At 42.7% G+C, this 21,828-nt stretch overlaps 1 protein-coding gene across 1 annotated transcript in view; it reads left to right on the top strand.

The window, feature by feature from the left end:
- Positions 1–1,876: 1,876 nt before the first annotated feature.
- Positions 1,877–21,828, top strand: part of BCLAF3 (BCLAF1 and THRAP3 family member 3) — a 35,412-nt gene continuing 15,460 nt past the window's right edge. The window contains exons 1-7 of the mRNA XM_079312045.1: positions 1,877–2,032; positions 13,205–13,276; positions 15,989–16,564; positions 16,908–17,573; positions 19,872–20,050; positions 20,721–20,835; positions 21,028–21,091. Of these exons, the coding sequence (XP_079168171.1) occupies positions 13,236–13,276; positions 15,989–16,564; positions 16,908–17,573; positions 19,872–20,050; positions 20,721–20,835; positions 21,028–21,091 (1,641 nt within the window). The 5' untranslated portion in view covers positions 1,877–2,032; positions 13,205–13,235. The remainder of the gene's footprint in view (positions 2,033–13,204; positions 13,277–15,988; positions 16,565–16,907; positions 17,574–19,871; positions 20,051–20,720; positions 20,836–21,027; positions 21,092–21,828) is intronic.

Below are 21,828 nucleotides of genomic sequence, written 5' to 3'. Positions count from 1 at the left end.
GGGGCCAAGAGTAAGTAACCCTTCCACACTCTATTCAGTGAATATAACTTCTCCCTGTTTAGGCCATGGCGTGATGACAAAATAAATGCAAACACTATGGCTGTCAGCTGGATGAAAAATGTCAAGACTGTGTAACACAGAGTGATGAGTCTAGTTCTTTTCTTGGCTTAAATTAAATTGTTTTTAAAAAAAAAATGTTGACAAGGTTGACTTGGTAAGCTTTACACCAGATCAGATATCACCTGCCTTTGCAATTGTAATGATCCTGTATTAGGTATCACCCATCTTCCTTTAGCTACAGTAAAAACACAAAACCAACATCAAAACCATGCTTGGGCTAAAACAAAATTGTGTGTCTGCATCTGTGCTGAATCAAATTTATGTTAATGAGTTCATCTGACAATGTATCAAAGTAGTATTCAAGATCCTTGACCAACAGCCTTGGATGCCAATGCAATCTAGATAGCATCAATGTCTTCTTGGTTTTGTGTGAGCTATAAATCTATTTATAAATCTATAGTGGTTTTCAGCCATAAGAAGATACTTTGTTTTGAAAGGGTTACAGTATGTTCAGTGTGTGATTCTGTTGTTTATAGCTCCTGAAGGAAAAAGTGACACCAAACCTGTTGGGCCTGCTGGCTATCAGGACTGGCAATCGAGGGAATTAATGCATCCCAGCAGCCTAAAGAGCCTTCACACCACTGGGACTGATCGGATCCCAGGCAAGGAGAGTGCTGCCATCCGGCAGTGCATGTTCTGACAGGAACTCCAGGAACCTGCAAAAAGTCTTGGAGGGCCCTACCTGATACCTTGCGAGGCGCCTTGGCCCTCGCAGCAGCAGCAGCCTGGGCCAAGGGAGCCAGGGCTGCCGGAGCTGTGGGATGGGCGCGCTGCAGGGCCAGAGCTCTCTGCCCTGGGGAGGGTTCGGTGCCGCCTCTCCTGCCGTGACTGCAGTGCAGCCAAGACCAGAGCGATGCCTGCCCACAGCTCCTCGGGACCTGCCCCGCCCCGGCCATCCCTGGCCTGGCACGGGAGCTGCCAGCTGCTCCTTGGGCAGTCAGAAGTGTCCCAGAACCACAGAATATTCTGAGCTGGAAGACACCCAGAAAAACTGAGTCTAACTCTTAGCCCTGCACAGGACAGCCTCAACAATCACACCCTATGCCTGAGATCATTGTCCAAAAGCTTCTTGAACTGTCAGGCTTGGTGCTGTGACCACTGTCCTGGGGAGCCTGTTCCAGTGCCATCCTCTGGGTGAAGAGCCTTTTCCTGATATCCAACCTAAACATTCTCTGACAGCTTCAGGCCATTCCTGTCGCTGGCCCCCACAGTGAGGAGATCAGGCCTGCCTCTCCTCTTCCCCTCACGAGGAGGCCACAATGAGGTTTCCTCTAGCCTGAACAATCCAAGTGACCTCAGCCACTTTGACATCTTTGTAGACCTTCTCTGGACACTCTCTAATGGCTTTATATTTTTCTAATATTGTGTCGCCCAAACCTGCCCCCCAGCACTCGAGGTGAGGCCGCCCCAGTGCAGAGCGGAGCAGGACAATCCCCTCCCTTGCCGGGCCGGCGATGCGGTCCCGGATGCGCCCAAGACGCGGCTGGCCCTGCTGGCTGCCCGGGCTCTGCTTCCCGCAGGGCATTCCAGGCGAGCGGCTGCTCGGGATTCAACACCCGGAAAGGGCCGGCGCACGCCGTGCCCTGCGCTGCCGCAGTTGGCCGCGAACCAACGGCCGGGACCGAGCTGCCCAGCGCCCCCCCGGGCAGCAGAGCGCGGCTCCCGGCGGCTCTCGGGGTGAGGGGCCCGGTGAGAGAACGGCGGTCAGGAGGCGGTGCCGGAGCCGCCCCCGCCCGGCCCCGCCCGCCCCTCCCCTTCCGGGCCGCCCCCCGCCCGCCCTTTCTCTCCGCCGCGCCCGTGCGGAGCAGCCGCGGCCGGGCGGCCGCCGGGACCCGCCCCGCCGGCTCGCCGGGCACCTGCTCGGGGCGGAGCGGCGGCGGCCGGAGGAGCGGCGGGAGCGGCGCCGCAGGCGGTGAGTGCTGGGCCGGCGGCGGCACCGCGGCCGCGGCGGGGCCTGGTGAGGCCCGGCGAGGGGGCGGGGGCCGGTGCCGCGGGCAGGGGGAGCCGGGGCTGCCGCGGTCATTGTCCCCGTCAGCGCCGGCGAGGAGCGGGCCGGGTACTCGGGGCTCCGCCGCGCCCACCGAGGGCCGGCGGGCGGCCCGGCCGGGCCCGGGGAGGTGAGTCGCAGTTGCCGCCCTCGCTCCCCGCTCTGGCCCGGGCGCCGCCGGCCGCTGGCAGCGGCGCTGCGGCGATGGGAGCTCGGCGGGGCTGTGCCGCTCCCATCCGTGACGGCTCTGGCCCGGGCAGCGGCACCCGGAGCCGCCTCGCCCCGCTGTGTGCATGTATGTACGGGATGTGTGCCGCGGTGCGCTGCGCGGGGCCGTCAGGAGCTTCGGGAGGGCCGGGAACAAAGCCTGGGGCAGGGACACGCAGCCGAGGGGCTGCCGGCCGTGCCCCCAGCCCGGGCTGTTCCAGAATGGCCGTGTAGCTGCGAGCCCGCGGGGCCAGCAGCACCGCAGAGCTGAGGTCGCTGCTCACTGTTACTGTAAGGACACCTTAGAGGTTAGCAATGCTTATATACCAACACTCCCTGTTTCCAGCAATTCGTATGTTGTCACATGCAGAACCACACCAGTTAAAGTCTTTATAAAAACTTAGAACGGTACAGATTTTGTGTAACAGTCATAGCTCACTTTCAGTATGTCTTTGGTTTAGCTTAATGTATTTTCCAGATTGAGTCAAGCCGAAGCAAGACGAATTGGTGCTGATTTGAACAAATCTGTGGGCTTTTTGAGACTTCTTCAAGTGATTTGGTTGATTATGCACATTTTTTCCATAAACATCTGAGTGGGTGGTGGTGTCTCATAAAGAGTTGGTGATAGCAGACTCCTCACTTGGCTCAACTCCACCTAGAACAGCAACACCTAATTTCTACTGCCATTCTTAAATGCCCCAAGTCACTTATAAATATAGTTTAGATTCCTGAGTTATAAGGGTTTAAAACAAAGGCTGCTCAAATTGCTGGGAAATTTTAATTACCTGCTTTGTGGACCTCAAGGAAAAGTGAATCTTCTGTGAAAGTCTTGCTGGGTGTGGATGGCTGGAGGAAGAACAGGGAAGAGGAAGCCAGAAAGGGAGGGGAAGAAATATGCAAAAGGCATGGAAGGATCTTTGGTGGAGAATGTCATGTTGTAGCAGCCTGACGTAGGGCTGGACAGAGAGGGCAGACAACACAGATGACTGTCCTTCCCTTTAAGGATTTTTTCTGATTTTTTTTTTTAATTTTGTTTTTAATATTGGTGTTGATGAGGTGAGCTGAAATTAACTAACTTCCTTTCGTGACACACCCTGTTATCCTGATAAACCGCTGTCTATCTTGAGTGTCCATGCACTCCTCCACATCTGCCTTCAGCAAAAGAACTGGTATTTCTGCCACTGCTTTTGTAAGAGTCATCAAACCAACTCTCCCTGTGCCTGTGCTGGGACAAGATGGGCTTGATTTGGTGCAGTCTTAGCTCGTGGGTGTTCACCTGTCAGGAGGTAACATAGGCTGGGTTGGTGTTGCAGGCAAGCTGGTGAGGGATGTGGCTGCACACATTTGGGTTTGCTTTTCCTCTTGGATGGCAGCAGGTGCTTGCTGTCTGCAGGGAAGGAAGGAAACATGTCAGAATCTTCCAGCAGAGATGCATTTCTGTGTTGTGACTGGGGAAGGCAGCCTGGACTTCCCAGCCTCCTGGCAATGCTGCTCTGCAGCACCACTGATTCTGAATAAAGAAGGGTCTTATTTTGGTTTTCTGGTGGTTTTGTGGCTCCAAGATGTAAAAGCAGAGGTTTCCATCATGGTTTGTATGTTTTGGAGAGCTTTCAGTAGGCAAGAAGTTGTTATGGTCCATCTCTAGGGCTGACACAAGCAGATTTAACATGCTTCTGATGTCCCCTTAGAAACTGATTGGCAGATGTGGCTGGGTATGGTGCTCTAACATTTGAAGCTCTGTACTGAACAGGTGTTAAAGGCCTCTAATTCAACACATTATAGAAATGGCTCACTCATATATTTATGAGTTGGGTTTTCTTTGTGTAAAAAAGGAAGTTTGAGAGTGAAATACCTTATTTATTATGTGATACACATTTATCCTGCTCAGTCTTTCCAAGTTGGCATTCTAATCTGTTCTTTTGCAAAGGTGAGGCATTGCCTGCTAATTAGTGTAATTAAATGGGTCGGTTTTAAATGAGAACTCACTGAAAAGTTACATGCTCTGTAGACCTACTCAGTTATTTTTATTCCTTTGGTCAAATATGCAGGCACAGGGGAATGAATATTTTCTATGTGTTTCAAGCAATTACTTAGAATTTGTTAGGTGGCCCACTAAGAAATGCTGTATGCTTGAGCTAGGCCTATACTATCTGTGGTAGATTTTCATCCTACTGTGAGTGTAAAGGGGAACAATAATTTTTTAGTCTCTATTTCTGCAGCAAGCAGAGGAGAGTGATCCCCACATGCTGCCCCAGCATGGCACAGTTACCTTGCTAGCGTGAAGCCTGGTTGTCTGTTACCAGTCTTTGGCTTTGGGACACAACCTGTGTAAAGCCTGCCTTCCCCAGCTCATGCCAAAGAAAAAGGACAAAGCTGAGTAGGAGGACAACTTCTAAAGCCACAGTGGATGTGGTTTTGGTAGGTTGAAGGACTGCTTCTGTTGCTGGGGAGGCCCAGTCTCTCATCAGGTGAACTGGAGTATCAGAGCTGCTCTCCTTGAGAGAGCAAGGAGTGCACACATTCAGCAGGAGTGTGGTGCTGCCTCCTGCCATTGCTGCCCTCCATTCCCAGCTGCTCTGCTGTAGCTGCCTGGGGAGGTGCTGTGGACCAGATCTCGAAATTTCTTGAATATAGCATGCCATGAAAAGTGGAAGGGGAAAAAAAAAAGGATTGTCTCACTGATGATGGTGGTGAGGTTTTAAGTTGTAAGACTGCAGTGACCTCAGACCTGCCACAAAATATGGCAGATTCAAAACATATCCTTGGAGATGTGGAAGGTGCTCCAAGAGTGATGAAGCCCAGGAGACAGGATCTGTAATCATAAGGAGCCATTGTTGAATATCAGAGATATTCAGAGAGATGTGAGAGAGCTGAGTATGGAAATTTGGCTCTCAGTCATTTGCATTGATCTGTTATCTGCTGTGTTGTCTAAAAGAAGGAATGGCTTAGAAATTCCTCAGCCAACTTTCATTTGTCTCAGCCACTCAGTACCTTTGACTTAAACTTGACTTAGCTGTTCTGGCTCATAACTTTCAAAGCTGTCACACATGTCCTTCCCTGAGGTGGTGCACCTTGAGATGGAAGTCACCTCCATGTGCTGGCAGAGCTGAGTTAACAGGGGAGATGGTACTGAAGCCTCTTTAGGAAGCATTGGCTACAGTAATCCTGTTGCAGGTTTGGAAACATTGAGACTGGTTTACTGGGAGATGTTTCTCTGCTTATATACTTTTTTCTGAGCATTTAGTATTGGAGGTGATAAGTTTTGCCTCGGAGATGAATGGGCAAGAACATGCGAGGCTTGCGTTCTGCCTGGATAGTGGCTGGAGTGGGCACTGCATGGGTCAGCCTTTGAATCGGCTCTTATAACCTACACATGGAGAAGTTGCCAGTTCTATACTTTTCATTAACAATTGTGTAAATGACTTTCTGTATTGCAGACCTAAAAAAAAAAACAAAAAAGAAAAACTTGAAGTCTGGATTGCAGATGAGATGAGCTTTTAATTTGATTGTATTTCTGTCAAATACATAGTTATCCTGGTATTGAGAGAGTCTCAATTCCTGGCTTTTCTTTGTTGACAGACACTGCAGTGTCTTGGGTTGCAAAGCAGGATGTAACCAGAAGTATATATTGTATCACCATCTGCTGAAACCAGGTGGGGCAGTGTACTTTATCTTTTCCACAGCCCATCCTTCCTCCAGGGAGGTATCTTCTGTTAATGGGCTTTGAGTCCCACTGCCTGACTGATAAAATTGCATCATCCTATTGTGAGATGCTCCACCCATGGGGAGGAGCCAAGCATTTCCTACCTAAATAATATCTGATATTTGGAACATCAGCCTTTTTCCACTGGATTCCAGAGGAAAACCAGACCCTTCTACTATATCACTGGACCTTCTCTGCACCCTTCTACAGGACCACTGCTTCAACAGAATCACATCTGCCACTGCATGAGGACTGCAGCCACCATTTAATGGGACTGCTACCAACATCCTGACTGACAGGGTGTCAAATTGTATTCTAACATTTTCTATTTCAAGAGAGGCTCCTCCCTTCCTTAGTAGACACCTGTCTTTCAACCCAAACCAGATTTTGGTGCCCCAATGTGTGGCACAAGAGCATCAAGAGAAAAAAGGAGTAACCTAATTTTTATGTGCTGGGTATAGAAACCTCGTTAGGCAGCACTATGTGCTCTAGCTTACCCGTTTGCAGGTTCTTATCTGAACATGAGCCCTATAACTAAGGCTACTGTGGCTGTTATCCAGTTTGCTTTATGGGTTAATAAGGTGAGGAATTAATGGATTTTTAACTTCCTCTGGAAGGTGGGCACATGGATTTAGAGCTATCACACACTAACTGTATGGTTTTGGGGTTACTTTAATAATAGTACCTAATGTGAGGAAATGACATCAAGGAAGATTTTCTCCCAAGCCTTCACCCAGCTTTTTGAGTCAACCCCAGTTTTTGAAGGGTTCAAATATCCTCTGAATGCTAATGATATCATACAGTGGTTAGTATTGCTGATATGCCTATTTTATTTAGCATTCAGAGATAATGGAAGATTGGCTTGGATAACCACCCTGATACCTACCTCAGAAAATAGGGATGCTCTCCCAGAGCCTGACCATGCCCCACAGTCCACTGCAGAAAGGAACCACACGGAGTGGATGGGGATAATGCAGAAGAAGGTATGCCAGGTGCTGAAGGAATACACTTCCCCCTGCAGGTGGGGAACTCTCCCCCTGCCTTGAAGAGGGAGAGTCCGATGATGCACCAGTGGAACCCACAGGCATTATGACCATCCAGGTTCCAGCTGACCTGTGAGGGCAGGCACAGCCAGCAGCAGTTGACCCTGTGGAAATTAAAAAGTCTAAGATGAAAACAAAGCACCTGGTTAATAAGGATAAGAAAGGAACGTGCAGGAGAGGTTGAAATAATCACCGAGTCCCTGTCGTACGAAAGTCTCCATAATCTGTGAAAAGACATTGTATGATGGGGCCATGAGGCTTTTATAACTTGGTTATGTTGGGTCTGGGACCTTATGAGAACGGGTGTACAACTGGAGGGAACTGAGGCCAGGAATTTGGGATCCTGGGCCCAGGACTCAGGTGTAGACCAGATATTTGTAAGGGAGCAAGGCCTCCTTTCCCTCTGGGACTGGCTTTTAATGAGTGTGAGAGAGAAGTTTGTCCACAGAGAGAGAGAATGCAGGAGCACCACTGTAGGATGTGCTGGAAGACCCTTGAGGAAGGGATCCAGCAGCTGAGAGAGACAGCAGTATTAGAGGTACTCTTTGGGAGGGATGGACAGCATGACAATGACCCTGATCAAGGTCAGGTGCACAGGGCAGATGCTGTGGAATCTGGCAAACCTGAGGCCATCTCAGTATACCACCTTCATTGCAATGATTAATGCTGATAACCACCAAGTGACAGTGTGTTCTGTTGCCAGCAAGGTTAGGAATTATGAGAGTATCATCTATGTTCCCATGCAAGCTCATGTCTCTGCCACAGTTAAGGACTTTAAAGAGGAGATGGGGAAGATCAGTGCAGCATCAGTGCGAGTTACAGCCCCCAAAGTCAGAGCCCAATGTCCCCCAGCTAAGGAGAAAGGATGCACCCCCCAAGCTGACCTGTGGTTCTTTTTGTGTGACCGTGGGAAAGACATGGGAAGGTGGGATGGGAAACCCACTTCTGTCCTGGCAGCACGGTTGCGTCAGCTCTGGGAGGGAAATGCTAACCAAGGGAGCCGCACTAAAATGAAGGTAGCCTCGACCTCCCACAAGCAAGGTGCAGGGTATTACAGCAAGGAGGATGTTCTGTCAGATCCCCTGGAAGGAACCTCCACTATGTATGCCCAGGAAAGAAATAATAACCAGGGCTAGAGGGGCCCTGCCTCTAGCCAGGGAGAGGCATGGGATGACAGAGAGTATTGGATGGTGTGGATCTGATGGCCTGGCACATAAGAGCCACAGAAACATGAGGCATTAGTTGATATTGGTTCACATTGCATCCTAATACCATAAGAACATGTGGGAGAAGAGCCTGTTTCCATGGCTGGGGTGACAGGGGGATCACAGGAATTGACTTTGCTGGAAGCTGCAGTGAGCCTGATGGAGGGAGTGGCAGAAACATCCAATTGTAACTGGCCCAGGGGCACCGTGCATTCTAGGCATAGACTTCCTCAGGAACGGCTACTACAAAGACCCAAAGGGGTTCAGGTGGGCTTTTGGAATAGCTGCTGTAGAGACAGAGAGCATTAAGCAGTTGAACACCTTGCCTGGACTGTCAAAAAACCCCTCTGCAGTAGAACTCCTGAAAGTGACTGAACAACAGGTGCCAATTGCCACCATGACAGCGCACCGCTGGCAGTACCGGACAAATCGAGATGCTGTGATCCCCATCCACAAAATGATCCGTGATCTGGAGAGCCAAGGGGTGGTCAGCAAGAGCCACTCACCCTTCAACAGTCCTATCTGGCCTGTGCAGAAATCTGATGGAGAATGGAGACTGACTGTGGACTATCGGGCATTGAATGAAGTGACTCCACCGCTGAGCGCTGCCGTGCCGGACATGCTGGAACTCCAGTACGAGCTGGAGTCCAAGGCAGCAAGGTGGTATGCCACCATTGACATTGCAAATGCATTCTTCTCCATTCCTTTGGCAGCAGAGTGCAGGCCTCAGTTTGCTTTCACCTGGAGGGGTGTGCAGTACACCTGGAACCGACTGCCCCAGGGGTGGAAGCACAGCCCCACCATCTGCCACGGACTGATCCAGGCTGCACTGGAAAAGGGTGAGGCTCGAGAACATTTGCAGTACATCTATGACATCCTTGTGTGGGGGAACACAGCAATGGAGGTGTTTGAGAAAGGAGAGAAGATCATCCAGATTTTGCTGGGAGCCAGTTTCGCCATTAAAAAGAGCAAAGTCAAAGGACCTGCCCGAGAGATCCAGCTCCTGGGAGTGAAGTGGCAGGATGGACGGCGCCAGGTCCCCACTGAGGTCATCAATAAGATCACTGCAATGTCCCCACCAAGCAAGAAGGAAACACAAGCTTTCCTAGGTGCCATAGGCTTTTGGAGACTGCCCATCCCTAAGTACAGCCAGATTGTGAGCCCTCTGTACCTGATTATTCTTATCTTTTTTTGGGTGAAGTGAGAGAGAGAATAGGGCTGTGGGTAGCTTTTACAGCAAGAGTCTGTCTTCTGGTTGGCCGTGGGACCCAGCATATGAGAACTGCTTGTCCCTCTTTCCGCTGGAAGTTTTGTGGTGGTGCTGAGGCAATCCTTCTAAAAGGGTGGGGGATGACATCTCCTTCACTGCAGGTGAAAGGCACTGATGAGCAGCTCCCTGGTGATGAGCACAATTAGTATTGATTTGCTCTTTGTGTGTCCTGAATAGGGTTTCTTCCATGTTCTATTCCATGTTCTTTGAAATGATAGAAAGGCACCAAAAAGTCACATAAAGCAGTCCACATGTTTGTAGTCTGTTCCAGGAGAGTTAACTGCTTCTTTTCAGTCTGAGCTGATGTCTGGAGGGTTTTAGCTGTTTGGGGCTTGCTGATTTTGGGTGCTCTGTGTTAGAAAGAGCTCCAGTTCTGTTCTGGAAAGAGATAATTGCAGTAATTTGTGATTTCTTGTTTCATGCTGGAGAAAGTAAAGAGATAGGAGATTGTTCTGTTCAGGAGAGCAAGTTAAAAATTTGTAGCCTTTCTGAAAGAACATGTGTTCAATTTGGCACATCCTATACAATTTCTGGTCATTTTTGAGTTACTTATTTCAAGATACTCCTTTAAGGCTTGTAAAATAATTTTGTGCTTGTCAAAACGCTAATATCCCAAGGGTAGAATCAAAGGAGAGCTGGTAGCAGGCTTGAGGCCATTTCTCCCAAGAGGGGAGTTGTCTGAGTCACGTTCCAAAAGTCAAGGGAAAGAAAATAAAAGGTGTGAGTCCCATTAATATTTAAAAACTACCTAAGCATAGTTACTGATAAATCTTCCAATGAGTCACTTATTGTTGTAACATAACAAACACAAGCAGCATTCTGAACCTAATAATGCTGCTTAGTTAAAAAATAGTTCTTCATGTTTTTATAGTGACAGTGTCTTCCCAAAGTACAGCACAACATCTTGGAGAAATTCAGAGCCCAGAGCAGCCAGGTCCTGGCACCTCTGCTCCATCATGACCTGTCTTTTCAGAACACCTGGATGCCTGATTTGGAAACTGTAGGGCCTTTGCTTGATTCAGGTAATTCTGCTACAGGAAGGCTTGCTACCTGATACCATCCTACAAAAAACTTGGTTTTGGTATGGAACCATATTGCTGGTCTAGTTGAGGTGACTTAAACCTGGATTTAGCAATGTTTACAAATTCTGTGTAGATTAATTTGCAGTTCTGGTGTTAGACTGGGAGTCTCCTTGGGGGGAGTGTCTGCTGCCTTCATATGGTGTATTCCTCTGTGAGGAAATGGCTTTGTGTGGGTCATTTCTAGGAGGTGTGTTAGATGAGCACTTCTTTCCACTAAACAAAAGGAATGTCATCATTGGAAATTACAGCAGTCCTCCTTATCCTAAGGCAAGATCTAGGACATGCTGCCACAGTCTTTCTCACGCTTTTAGGTATGATTGTTTAGCCAGTCTCAGAAAGAATAAGGAATTGGTTGTTGTGTATTCTCAGTTTCTGCCTTTATCAGTCTTGCCGATCAAGTTCTGTACAGATGGTTGGGTGGAGTTTAATGGTACTTTTGTCTTTTTGGTGTTTACATACTCATTTGAAAATTAGGAAAAAGGTTTAGAACTGAAGGGAAGGTTGGAAGAACGGATTTGTTCAACATGTAAAACACTATAACTTCTAAAAGTTTACCAGAAGAGATGGTGGTAGTGAATCTTTGAAGCTTGTTTGACATGTACCACATTTTGAAATGTGTTAACTCAGGGACTGTGGTTTTGTTTTTTGTTTGGTTTTGGTTTTTGTTTGTTTGGTTGGTTTTTGTTTTGTTTTTGGGGTTTTTTTTTCTGAAATACTGTTTTTTAAAGTATATTTTAATGGGTGAAATATAGGAAATTATTTTGATCGCAATATTACTTTTCTTTGAAAAATAGTGAATACTAGCATTGGAGCATCATATCTAACTTTGGCTAGTATGACCTTGAAGTAAGCAAAGGGCCTAAAGTCAATTCATGCTGTCCAGTCCTCGGATGTATGTCTTTAGGATACAAGAGGCAGTGATAACTTCATATTTGAGAGTGAGGAGGACAAATGCTTGATCTTGTCCTTGGGGTACTTTGGTGTTGGATTCTTTTTGCTTTGCCATCCCTTGCAACAATTAAAACTTCACGCTTTGTTACATGAAAAGATTGTGGAGCAAAAAAAAAATTCTAGAGATTTTTTTTTTTAAAGAACTGAACTATTGCTACATCTTGCAAATAAATGTCTGGTTAGCTTAAGGTGCAACTTGATGAGCAGTTTCTAGTTTAGGAGGTGGCTTGGCTGGTGCCTGCCTGTGGGGTAGGCAGCAGAAGTATGCTGTATATTCTTCTCTTAAGATACTACTGTTTCAGCCATGAGGTAATCATACCAAAAAGTCAAGCGTAGCAAGGAGTGATACTTTGAGCAACCAGTGTGACTGGGGGGTGTGAGGCGCTGGGTCAGGCATGTGGGTGCACACTTCAGCCCGTGCCTTAAAGCCTGTGTGTTTTTCTGTCTTTTCAATTTCAGTTCATTAGGCAAAAGATATAGTTAAAGGAATTATTTGAGCACTGGGAGTGTCAAAAAGGCCATACTTTGCTAGCTCAGACTAGTTTTCTGTCTCTGAGTGTCTGAACAAATAATTACAGAAAATACCATAGCATATATAGAGTGGCATTGACCTGAGTGTATCCTTTCAGTTACAAATGGTTGGTTGTTAATTAACTTTAGAGCTGTTGATAGATCTGTTTTTGCGTCTCTATTTCTGGCCTTTAAAGCATTTGTGGTAGTTAAAAGCTGTAGGCGTGGGTATGTGGTCAAAACTTCACTTTTAACCCAATCATTTCATTATTTAATCATTTGTGTTTGCTAAATAATGAACAATCATTTAATTCCTATTCACCTAGTCACGTTGCTGGTGAGTTTGTATATACTTACATCACTTCTTTTTGATGGTCCTAGGGATTTTTTTTGCATTCTTTCATAGCTTTTATGAGAAGGGTTGCCAGGAGCTACCTTCAGGCGTCAGGAGCACTTTTTCATAGTGCATCCATTGTATATTTAGTGTGTGTCTAGTTAGGAGGTTGTTAACAGGTGAAGTAAGAACAATGAAAAAAGTTATCTTTTCTCTCTGGTTTGATTTAGATGGAGTATGTGATGACCTAGCAGTTGTGATGGAGTAGTTAAAGATTGCAAGATGTCTGCAACCATATAAAAATTTTGGTGTATATGACAAATTTGAACTTCAGTGTATATGAACCTCAGGATATATAAATTGATGCAAAAACATTTTCCTTTATAAACTATATTTTTAAAACTGTCTGTTTTACCCCTCTATCATCTATATCCTTCAACACATGAGTTCATTAGCATTTAACAGCAAGTTAAATAGATAGCATTACAAAACAGTTATCAAATTATCAAATATTTAAATTTTATTTATTTAGTTATTTTATTTATTTATTTATTTATTTAAATTTTAATTTTAACAATTATCAAATATTTAAATCTTTATAAAGATAACATACTGCATTTTAAGATTAGCAGCTAGAGAAAAAAATTGCCTTAAAATTGATATTAGAAGCTTACCTTTGAAGCAAAACATCCTAAAAATATACTTCAATTTGAAGCTTCTAGTATTATACTTGTTAAAAAAACTTCCTGTTGCAATTTGTAATCAGACTAGTAAATGATATAATTTTTACAGCTTCAAGAAACTCATAAACACGTGAGAGAAGATGACAAGATCTAGATCAAGATCACCACGATGGAAACCAAGGTAAACATCTACAGCTTGTGTTCTGAAATGTAGATCTGTGTAAGGGTTTATAATTAGTACGTAAAACTTGCATTAAAAAAAGAAAATTGCATGCAGAATTGCAATTCCTGAAATGTGTTTTGTAATCTGTAGTTTATTGTATAAGCTGAACAACTGTAATTTTTTTCCAAACTCATGATTCTATTACAATTTCTCTTAAACTAGAAGTGTTCAATTTCTACAGTCTGCCAAGAACCTTGTTCACTTTTATATTCTGGGACTTACAGCTACCTTAAACAAAAAAATCCATGCTCCAAACTAGTTAAGGTTATTTTTACTCAAGCACCTTGTGCATTGAATGTCTGTAAGTTGCTTTTGTTTTGCTTCTTGGCTTACAAGGGAGGAGCTGTTAAAAAAACCCCTAGTTGTTGGGGTTTTTTTTCTTTTTTAAAAAAAAGCTTCCTAGTTCAAACACCTTGGACTTTCTGAGGTTTGGGGCTGATTTGTAAACTGATCTTTAGCACGGTTAGACATGCCTTGCAGCTTAACACAGTGAAAACATGTGGAAATGTGGGAGTCATTGCCCTTCTCTTTGGACAGTAGCCTAGTAGCGTGTGTTTTTGACATTTATCACCAGAATAACATCCAGCTTACTTCATGCTGGGAGTTACCTGCCTCATTTTTGCAGTGCTAAATCCAGGAGGGTGGAATACAGTGTCAGGTGAGATTACTGCTGGTTTTGGGCATCTCAAGAAACAGACAAAGCTGTGATAACCAAGGCCAAAGGAGCTTGAATAACTCAAAAAAATGTGTGGAGTTTTTTATTTGCTTCTTTTGTTTTTAAAAAGAGAAATCCTAACTATGTCCATTAGACTGATAGCTGTGAATGTCATTTGAGTAAGGGCAGCCCCAGCTCTCATTAAAATGCAAATCCTAACCAGACCAACATGGGATGGCAGTCGCAGTGTAGGTGCTGTTGGAAGTCAGCCATCATGGTTTTAGGAACATCTGTGGTTCTGAGTTTGAACTCATTTGCAGAAACAGAGTAAATAGTTGTGCCAAACTGTTCATTTGCAAGACATGCACAAAGGAAGTGGCTTATTTCAACTTGTTTTTTGTTGGAGTTGTTATGGGTTTGTATCTTCAAAGAGCAGAGCAGTTGTTAGTTGCTGTAAAGCTCTTTGTTGTAAAGGCACATCAGTCTCAAAAGGCAAGGAGTCCCAAGTGTTAAAGTCTGTGCTAAAAGCTTTCTGCTAGAGTCCCGATTAGAAGGAAAAGCTGCAGCCTGATAAAGTCCTGAGCAGAGGCTGTGGGCTGGTACAGAGTCTCCAGAGGCAGATGCTCCCTGGTCTTTCTTCTTCTGTTCTTCTTCTTTGGTAGCAGTGGTGATGGTGATGGTGGAGGAAGAGAGAAAGCAAGAGAGGAGAGGGTCTCTCTCCAGCTCACAGATTCTTATTCATAAATTACCCAATGAACTAAAAACACAAGTTGGAAGCATTTCTTCTCAACCTATTAGAATTCTCATTCTATAATATGAAAGTTTTCCTATAATTTGTGCATATAGCCTATCTGTTCTGTCTGAAGAATGTAAGCAATATTCTTACTGTATTTTTATTATGTCTAGAACCATGATTTTGAGCTCTCACTGCAGCTTGTTTTTGAAACTTGTTTTTTGCACTAGATTCTAAGGCTTTTGCTCTTTAAGGCACTTAGAACATCTTCTTACGTATCTAAACTTACTTTAAATTCAAGCTTACACCTCTCTTTTATGTATGAATGGCTTAATATAATTTAATTTCCCTAAAAACTTCAATTGCTGCACACTGATCTTTCTCTGGGAGACTCGGAGAGGCCTCTGTTTTTCACACTCCTGCAGTTTTTTATGTTTTTTGTTAGAGTGTGTCAAGAGTGTGCAGTGAATATTTGAATACAAACAGAACTGGGAATGATTTGGATTACTTTCTGGTTCTTGTTAGTGGCTTGTGCTGTTTTTTCTTAATTTTAAGGAGATTTTGGCTAAAAATTAATAGCAGGTTGCCCTCATTTTTGTAACCGTAGGTGAAAATGCAGAGCTGAGTGATGCAATTGAATTATTAATTGCAAAAGCTGCAGTAAGTGTGGAACTGACTGTGTACACATGTGTGAACATGTACATGCAATTATCCAGAAGGCTAAAGCATCTTTCTTAAACTTGCATTTTTTTCTGCAGGAAAAAGCATACCTGTACAACAATTTAAATATATTTTGTAATGTTTCAGTCTTTCAGTTTTGAAGGTTGTTTTGGCATGCAAAGAAAACCTGAAAAGACGTTTTCCCCCCCTTTTAAATTTCTTTATACACTTTTCTCCTTCCCTTTTTTCTCTTTGCACTGAAAAAGGAAGACGGGGAATGTTTGAGAAGTGTAAAAATATGTATAACAGTTGTTCTCAATGTAGTGAAAACTTTATGTATATGAAATTATTTTTAGTTTTAAATAAAAAACTTCAAAGAAACCAAAATGATTGACTTAGTACAATTTCAAGTGGGTATTTTTACTATGAAAACTTTCAACAGGGTAAAAGTAAGCCTGGTACTCAGCCAGAAAAGTGTCACTTTGATATCTTGGTGTTAATTTTTTTACAAGCTGATTAAAATTATGTACTAAACTCTACTTCCTTAGGAAATAGATGTTCTCATTAAGAAATTGATTCCATTTTATGGAACTACTCAAAGTCAATTTTATTTTTGCTTTAGGTCCTTATCTCCAGCTTTTAGAACTCCAGAGCACCATAGGCAAAGACATACTCATATTAATTATGACTGTGAATATAAAAGCTTTCGTAAGGACCCCAAAAAGTCTATGCCTTGGAGAACAGAAGATGAAAAGTACGGACAAAGCAATTCCAGGTTTGCACCTCATGGAAATAACCACCAGAGAATATATGAACGTAGGTCACCTTCACCAAACCTGAAAAGAATTCCCATGGAAGATGCTTACAGTCATAAGCCCTACAGAACACATTCATCTGAAAGGACTGAAAGCAATAGGAGATGCCAGTTACCACCAAAATACTCAGAAATGCCTTATAAAGAGCATGATCGTCCATTTTACCAGCACAAAATGGAGGACAGATACATGTTTGATCATTACATCACTGGAAATGAAAAAGGAATGAAACCTTTTCATAGACCGTTGGGGGGTTCATGCAAACTAGAAAGAAAATGGCATGAAGATGACTTGAGGCACCAGAGGTTACATGAAGAGAAGTATGGTCAGTCACCCAGAAGAGTTTCTGATGAATTTACGGCAAGGAGCTCTTTACAGAAGAGGTATAGGAATAAAATAATTAAACCCTGGGTATTGTGGTGTAAAGCCTCAAGTGAAAGTCTGTTTTCATTATAGTTGAAGATATCCACCTTGAAACACCTTGGCCACTTTGTAGTTTAATTATGGGCGACTGGTAGTAGTGAAGTATTTGTCTTTTAAGTAAATCGTATTGCTGGCTAGAGTATGAAAGGATAATATTTCCCTCTTAAGAGCCCCTGCACATCTGTACCTTGGCGCGAGGGATTATGGGTTAACTTGCCACGCATTCTGCTGTCCAACATTCTGCACATATAAGTTCTCGCTTTCTTCTCTAGTGCAAGTGTAAATTGCTTTATGTCAACACAGGTATCCTGAAGATCACGATTACAGAGAATATGGGCACGCGTCTAAAAGGGCTAAGGAAATGGAGAGGTATGACGGTGGAGATGTAGCGAGAAATTCCAAGTGGAAGCAAGAACGTTCTTTTCCACCCTGCCAAGAAAAGGAGGAGCAAAGATACCCGGGTGTGCAGTCCCACCGCTCGGCTGAGAGGGAGTACTTGGGGGGGTCTGTCCCAAAGATAGCCTACGAGTACAGTCACAAACGGCGCAGGCATCCCGACGGGGAGAAGCCCTTTCCCGACGACAGGGCTCAGAAGTACGTGAAGCAGGAGGAGCAGAAGTACAGCTCTTCCAAGAGTGCCCGCAACAGCAAGGAGTTGGATTACTTTAGTGGTGGCAGAGCGAGGCGGACTGAGGAGCGGCACGTTGAAGAACCTGTTAAATGCAGTTCAAAGAAGGGCTGCAATGCTTGTGTTAACTCCTCCAAAGCAGATGCTGAGCTGAGATCTTTTAAAAACAAACTGAATGAAAGAGTGAGGAAAGATGGGGAATTGAGGAAAAATGTAGATTCCTCCAATAGCCAGCGTGATGCAAGTCATACTGTTTCAGATGTGAAAATGTCAGATGCCAACTGTATGAGAGAACATCTCACAGTCAAAGTGGATATGAAGAAAATGGTGACCAAGTACAGGTATTGGTTTTCTTTCACCTCTGCTTTCTTCCTGTCTCTTTACAATTAATGAGCATTGCAGGGAAGCATAGTTTCTTTAGGAGGTAACCAGGACATATGCTATGATTGAACCTTTTTAGTTATATTTCTTTTAAAATTCTTTTTTTTCCTGTTTGGCCAAGTTAATTATTAAACCTCTATTCAAATAAGCAAATAAAACCAACTGACCAACAAATAAAACCACCCTACAAAAAGCAACATTTTACGGAGAGGTAGGAAGTGGAAAGAGTAAATATGCCTGATACAAACCTATAGTTAGAAGTTGGTTACGATAAGTAAATGTATTATTTTTATTTAAAAACAAAACCCTAAAAAACCAAAACCCAAACGCAGAAAAACCTTATTCTGTGCTTTCATCTGAAATACAATGGCATTTTTTTAAACTGTCTTCCCATCTGTTTTCTAAAAATCAGCTAACTATTAAATGCATAAATCTCAAGCACATATTCAGATGTTGAAGATCTCAAGTTCAGTAAAACTGCCAAAAAATGAGACATCACTGGGTTGTCATTTATTGTTATAACAAAGTGGCCACCTGTTGAGGTATCAGAGCTGAAGAAGCAGAGTCTGCTTATAAATGTCTTCTGTGTAATACTTGTGTTTGCATTTAGCATTCCCAGTGCTGGCTGCAATGGAAGAAAAAGTGGCAGTACTATAAAATTTTAGATGATAAATACATGGTAGGGAGCAAGCAACTTGGTTTTGATAGATTCTTACAGGGTTTTCTGGTTTGTTGTCTTGCTGTTGCAGCCCAGAATATCTTAGGTTGGTAGTAATTGCTTTTGGAAGAGATTACCTTCCTTTCCAAAATGATCAGCCTTCATTTTAAAGGTATTCTGCCTTTTGTCCCAAACAAAACATCTGTATAAATTTTCTTCCATTTGCACTATTTCAAAAATATGTAATACGATGGAGAATTAACAAAGACAAGTTGCTGCATGTAAGGGGCTAATATTAAAGACTGAGGAAAGGGAGGTGAAGTAATACCCATTACCCATAATTGGGCTAGGATAAGGGTTTCACTTCCTCAATGATAGTGTAAGGAAAATTGCTGGGTTTTTTTGCAAACCCACAGGATGATTCCTCTGTTTAGGAGCCTCTGCTGCTGTGTTTGTAAAGGTCATGCACAATGGACATGGTCATTGATTGCAGAGCAAGCAAACTACTGCATGGATTATGGCTAATTTAATGTATGGACCCTTTGCTTCTGCAGCCAAAAGTGCTACATATTTTATTTTTTCAAATATAAGAACGCTAATTTTGCAGAAGCTGATGACTTGGAATATTTATGCTGCTTACTTTAGGCATTTAAGAAACAAACACCTGACTTGAAATGACTCAGCTAAGAAGAATAGTTTCTTTATAAACCTGGGGAGCAGGTAGACAATTCAAATATCTAAACCTGAGATTGCTGGATTCCATCTTGCATGCATTTATTTCCAGTTTTCTAGGGGAAAATAGATGGTTTCTGGCATCTGCTAGAGGCTATTTCTCATACAATTTTTGTATGGAATTCTAGGCTTGTGTGCTTCTAATACAGTGTGGCCAGGCACATAATCACTTTGCAGCATGAACAATTGAAAGTTTTCATCCTAAAAGCTTTTACATGAGCTCTTAGAGCCCTTAATTTGTCTTTTGGAATGACAAGCATTTTCCTTGCAGCAAGAACAGTAGGGCTGTTGAAGTGTTGGCTTTCTTGTCAAAATAATTTTTAAGCAGCAGTGCAACCATTTGGGGTGTAAACTTATTTAAAATGAGTAAAAATTTGCAAAAAGATGGTAAGCATGTTCTTGAGTTCACACACTGCTACTGAAGCAGTTTCACTGCTGTTTCACTAGGCTGAAGAGATGATTCAGTTCCTAAAGATGTGAGACTTTTTCTTATCTGAACTGTTTTTGAAAATTGCCTGGTAGCTCCTTATAAACAAGATACAGAAGTCTATCAGGATCATAATTTTATCTAGATAGCTGAATTTAATTTAAATTTTAAATTTAATTTAAAATTCAAAAATTTTGTATTGCATATTTCACAGAAACAAAGATTTCTGAGAGTGAAATTCTCTTCATATTTTATTATAGCTTTTCTTCCTTATGGCCTTACCAGTTTTTTAATTAAAAATGGAACAAAATAAGATTTTCGCTTTTAATCCCATTTATTCCTAAATGAACTTCTTATTTGTTTTCTTCTACTTGTCTATTTCAATTTCAGATCTAGATATTTGCTTTAAAATAAACTATACTTTTTTTTTTTTTATTCTAGGACTGCTTCTAGTCACACTTCAGAAAGACAGATGTCCCATGATCTGGTTGCTGTTGGTAAAAAAAGTGAAAATTTTCATCCAGTGTTTGAGCACATGGAATCTGTAACACAAAACATTGAGAACGACCCATCAAAAGAATTTACTCAGGAAATAATCACAATTATTCATCAAGTTAAAGGTGGCTGTAATATTTGGAGTATATGTATGTGTTTATGAGTATATTGCATATATATGTATATACATTATATATTGCAAACATAGGTTACTAAGCCCAAAGCTGATGGTTTAGCTGTGATGTCCCTGTAAGTCTGAGGTGTTCGCCATTGGCTTAATTTATATTTTGGCTTCCTTTTGTATTGTTTAAGGAAAATGTTGGTTAATGATTTAGAGTAGCTGGGTGGAGGATAACTGATTGCAGGAAGGTCTCAGGCCATAACTGAGGCATTATTGTGGAGATTAAAGATCAAAATTATTTTATGCTGGTATGGTAGAGTAACCTGCTTGTTTAGGAAACATGACAGAAGTAAAGGAGCTTTGCTGTAATCAAAGCTCTCTAAATTTTCAGATTAGTGTTTAGGCAGCTGTATTATGTTCACTGTTGAACTTCATAGATTGAAGTAATTTGAGTACTACCATGGTAGAGCTGACAATTGAGTTTAATCTTACCAAATAAGGTTGTCTAAGTTGGGCTGGCCTAATCTTTCATTTGCAAGTGAAAATAGTTTGAAACTTCATTTCAGCAGAGTTGACGTGGTATCCTTAAGAGTTAATATTTTAAAAGATAGATTTTCCCACTATGCATTTCATCTACTACAAATAACATTCTTCTATTTAATATCTCTTCACAGCAAATTATTTTGCATCTTCTGACATAACCCTACATGAGCGGTTTTCAAAAATTCAGGACAAATCAAGTGCAAATACAAATGAAACTAAAATGCATCTGGATCCAGAAATTCACAGGTAACTGTTGAACTTTTTGTCTTAATTTATTTGCATTAAGGTAATTAATCTTCAGTAGGCTTTACACAGTGTGAAGTTTTTATTAATTGTTTTTACCTGCCTATATCTTTAAAACATTCTGTAGCCTGGTCAAGAATACTTTTGCTTTTATAGTGATGGCCTTTGTTTTTATGCAGTATTTTTTTGTTCCAGGAGGATTGACATGTCTCTAGCAGAACTTCAGAACAAACGAGCTGTGCCATCTGAATCTCCCCAGGTACCTTGATTGCTTAAATTTTGGCAAGTAGTAAGTTATTATTACAGATATATTATAGATGTAAGCAATGTTTTCCCCTTGCTATTGGGACATAATTTTTACATGCTGTGAAGACCATCAGTAATTCTGAGTATTTTGAAAAAAAAGCACATCTAAGCATATTTACAGATACCGCAGTGATGCAAGTGTACTGTGTTCACTGAGCAGTGAAATGCAGATGTGTTCCCCAGAGTAGCTGGAGTGTGATTATTCATGCTGCTTGAACCCCTGTCTATTTTAAAATAATGTAAATACTGAGTCCCTGACTGATGTGTGGGTCTTGGTTTTCCTCTGAGGTTACAAAAAACCTTAATGTTTCTTCTACCCTAATGTTCAGATGTCTCAGAATCCACATAATTCCTCAGAATGTTCTTTTATACCATGCCTTAATCTGGGGTCATAACATTTTCTATCTTTAAAGCTCTGCTTGCTGTGATTTCCATTCCTTTTCTATAGTACAGGCACATGAAGATTCTCCTTGATTAAGGATAGTAGAACTTCTTAAGATTTACTGAAACTTAAACAAATATTTCTGCCTTGGCAACTCCATGCAGAATTCCAGTGCTCTGTTCACTGCTTTTTGGAAACTTAATGATGCAAAGAGGGATAATTGCTTAGGACCACTTTTTCTTGCTTTAGACTTTGGATCCTTGGGTTGATGTGAGCCTGTCCTATGTGCAGAGAGCTGAGCTATGTTA

This window comes from Erithacus rubecula (genome assembly GCF_903797595.1).
Source record: "Erithacus rubecula genome assembly, chromosome: 1".
NCBI lineage: Eukaryota > Metazoa > Chordata > Aves > Passeriformes > Muscicapidae > Erithacus > Erithacus rubecula.
This window is presented reverse-complemented; position numbering and strand designations above follow the sequence as displayed.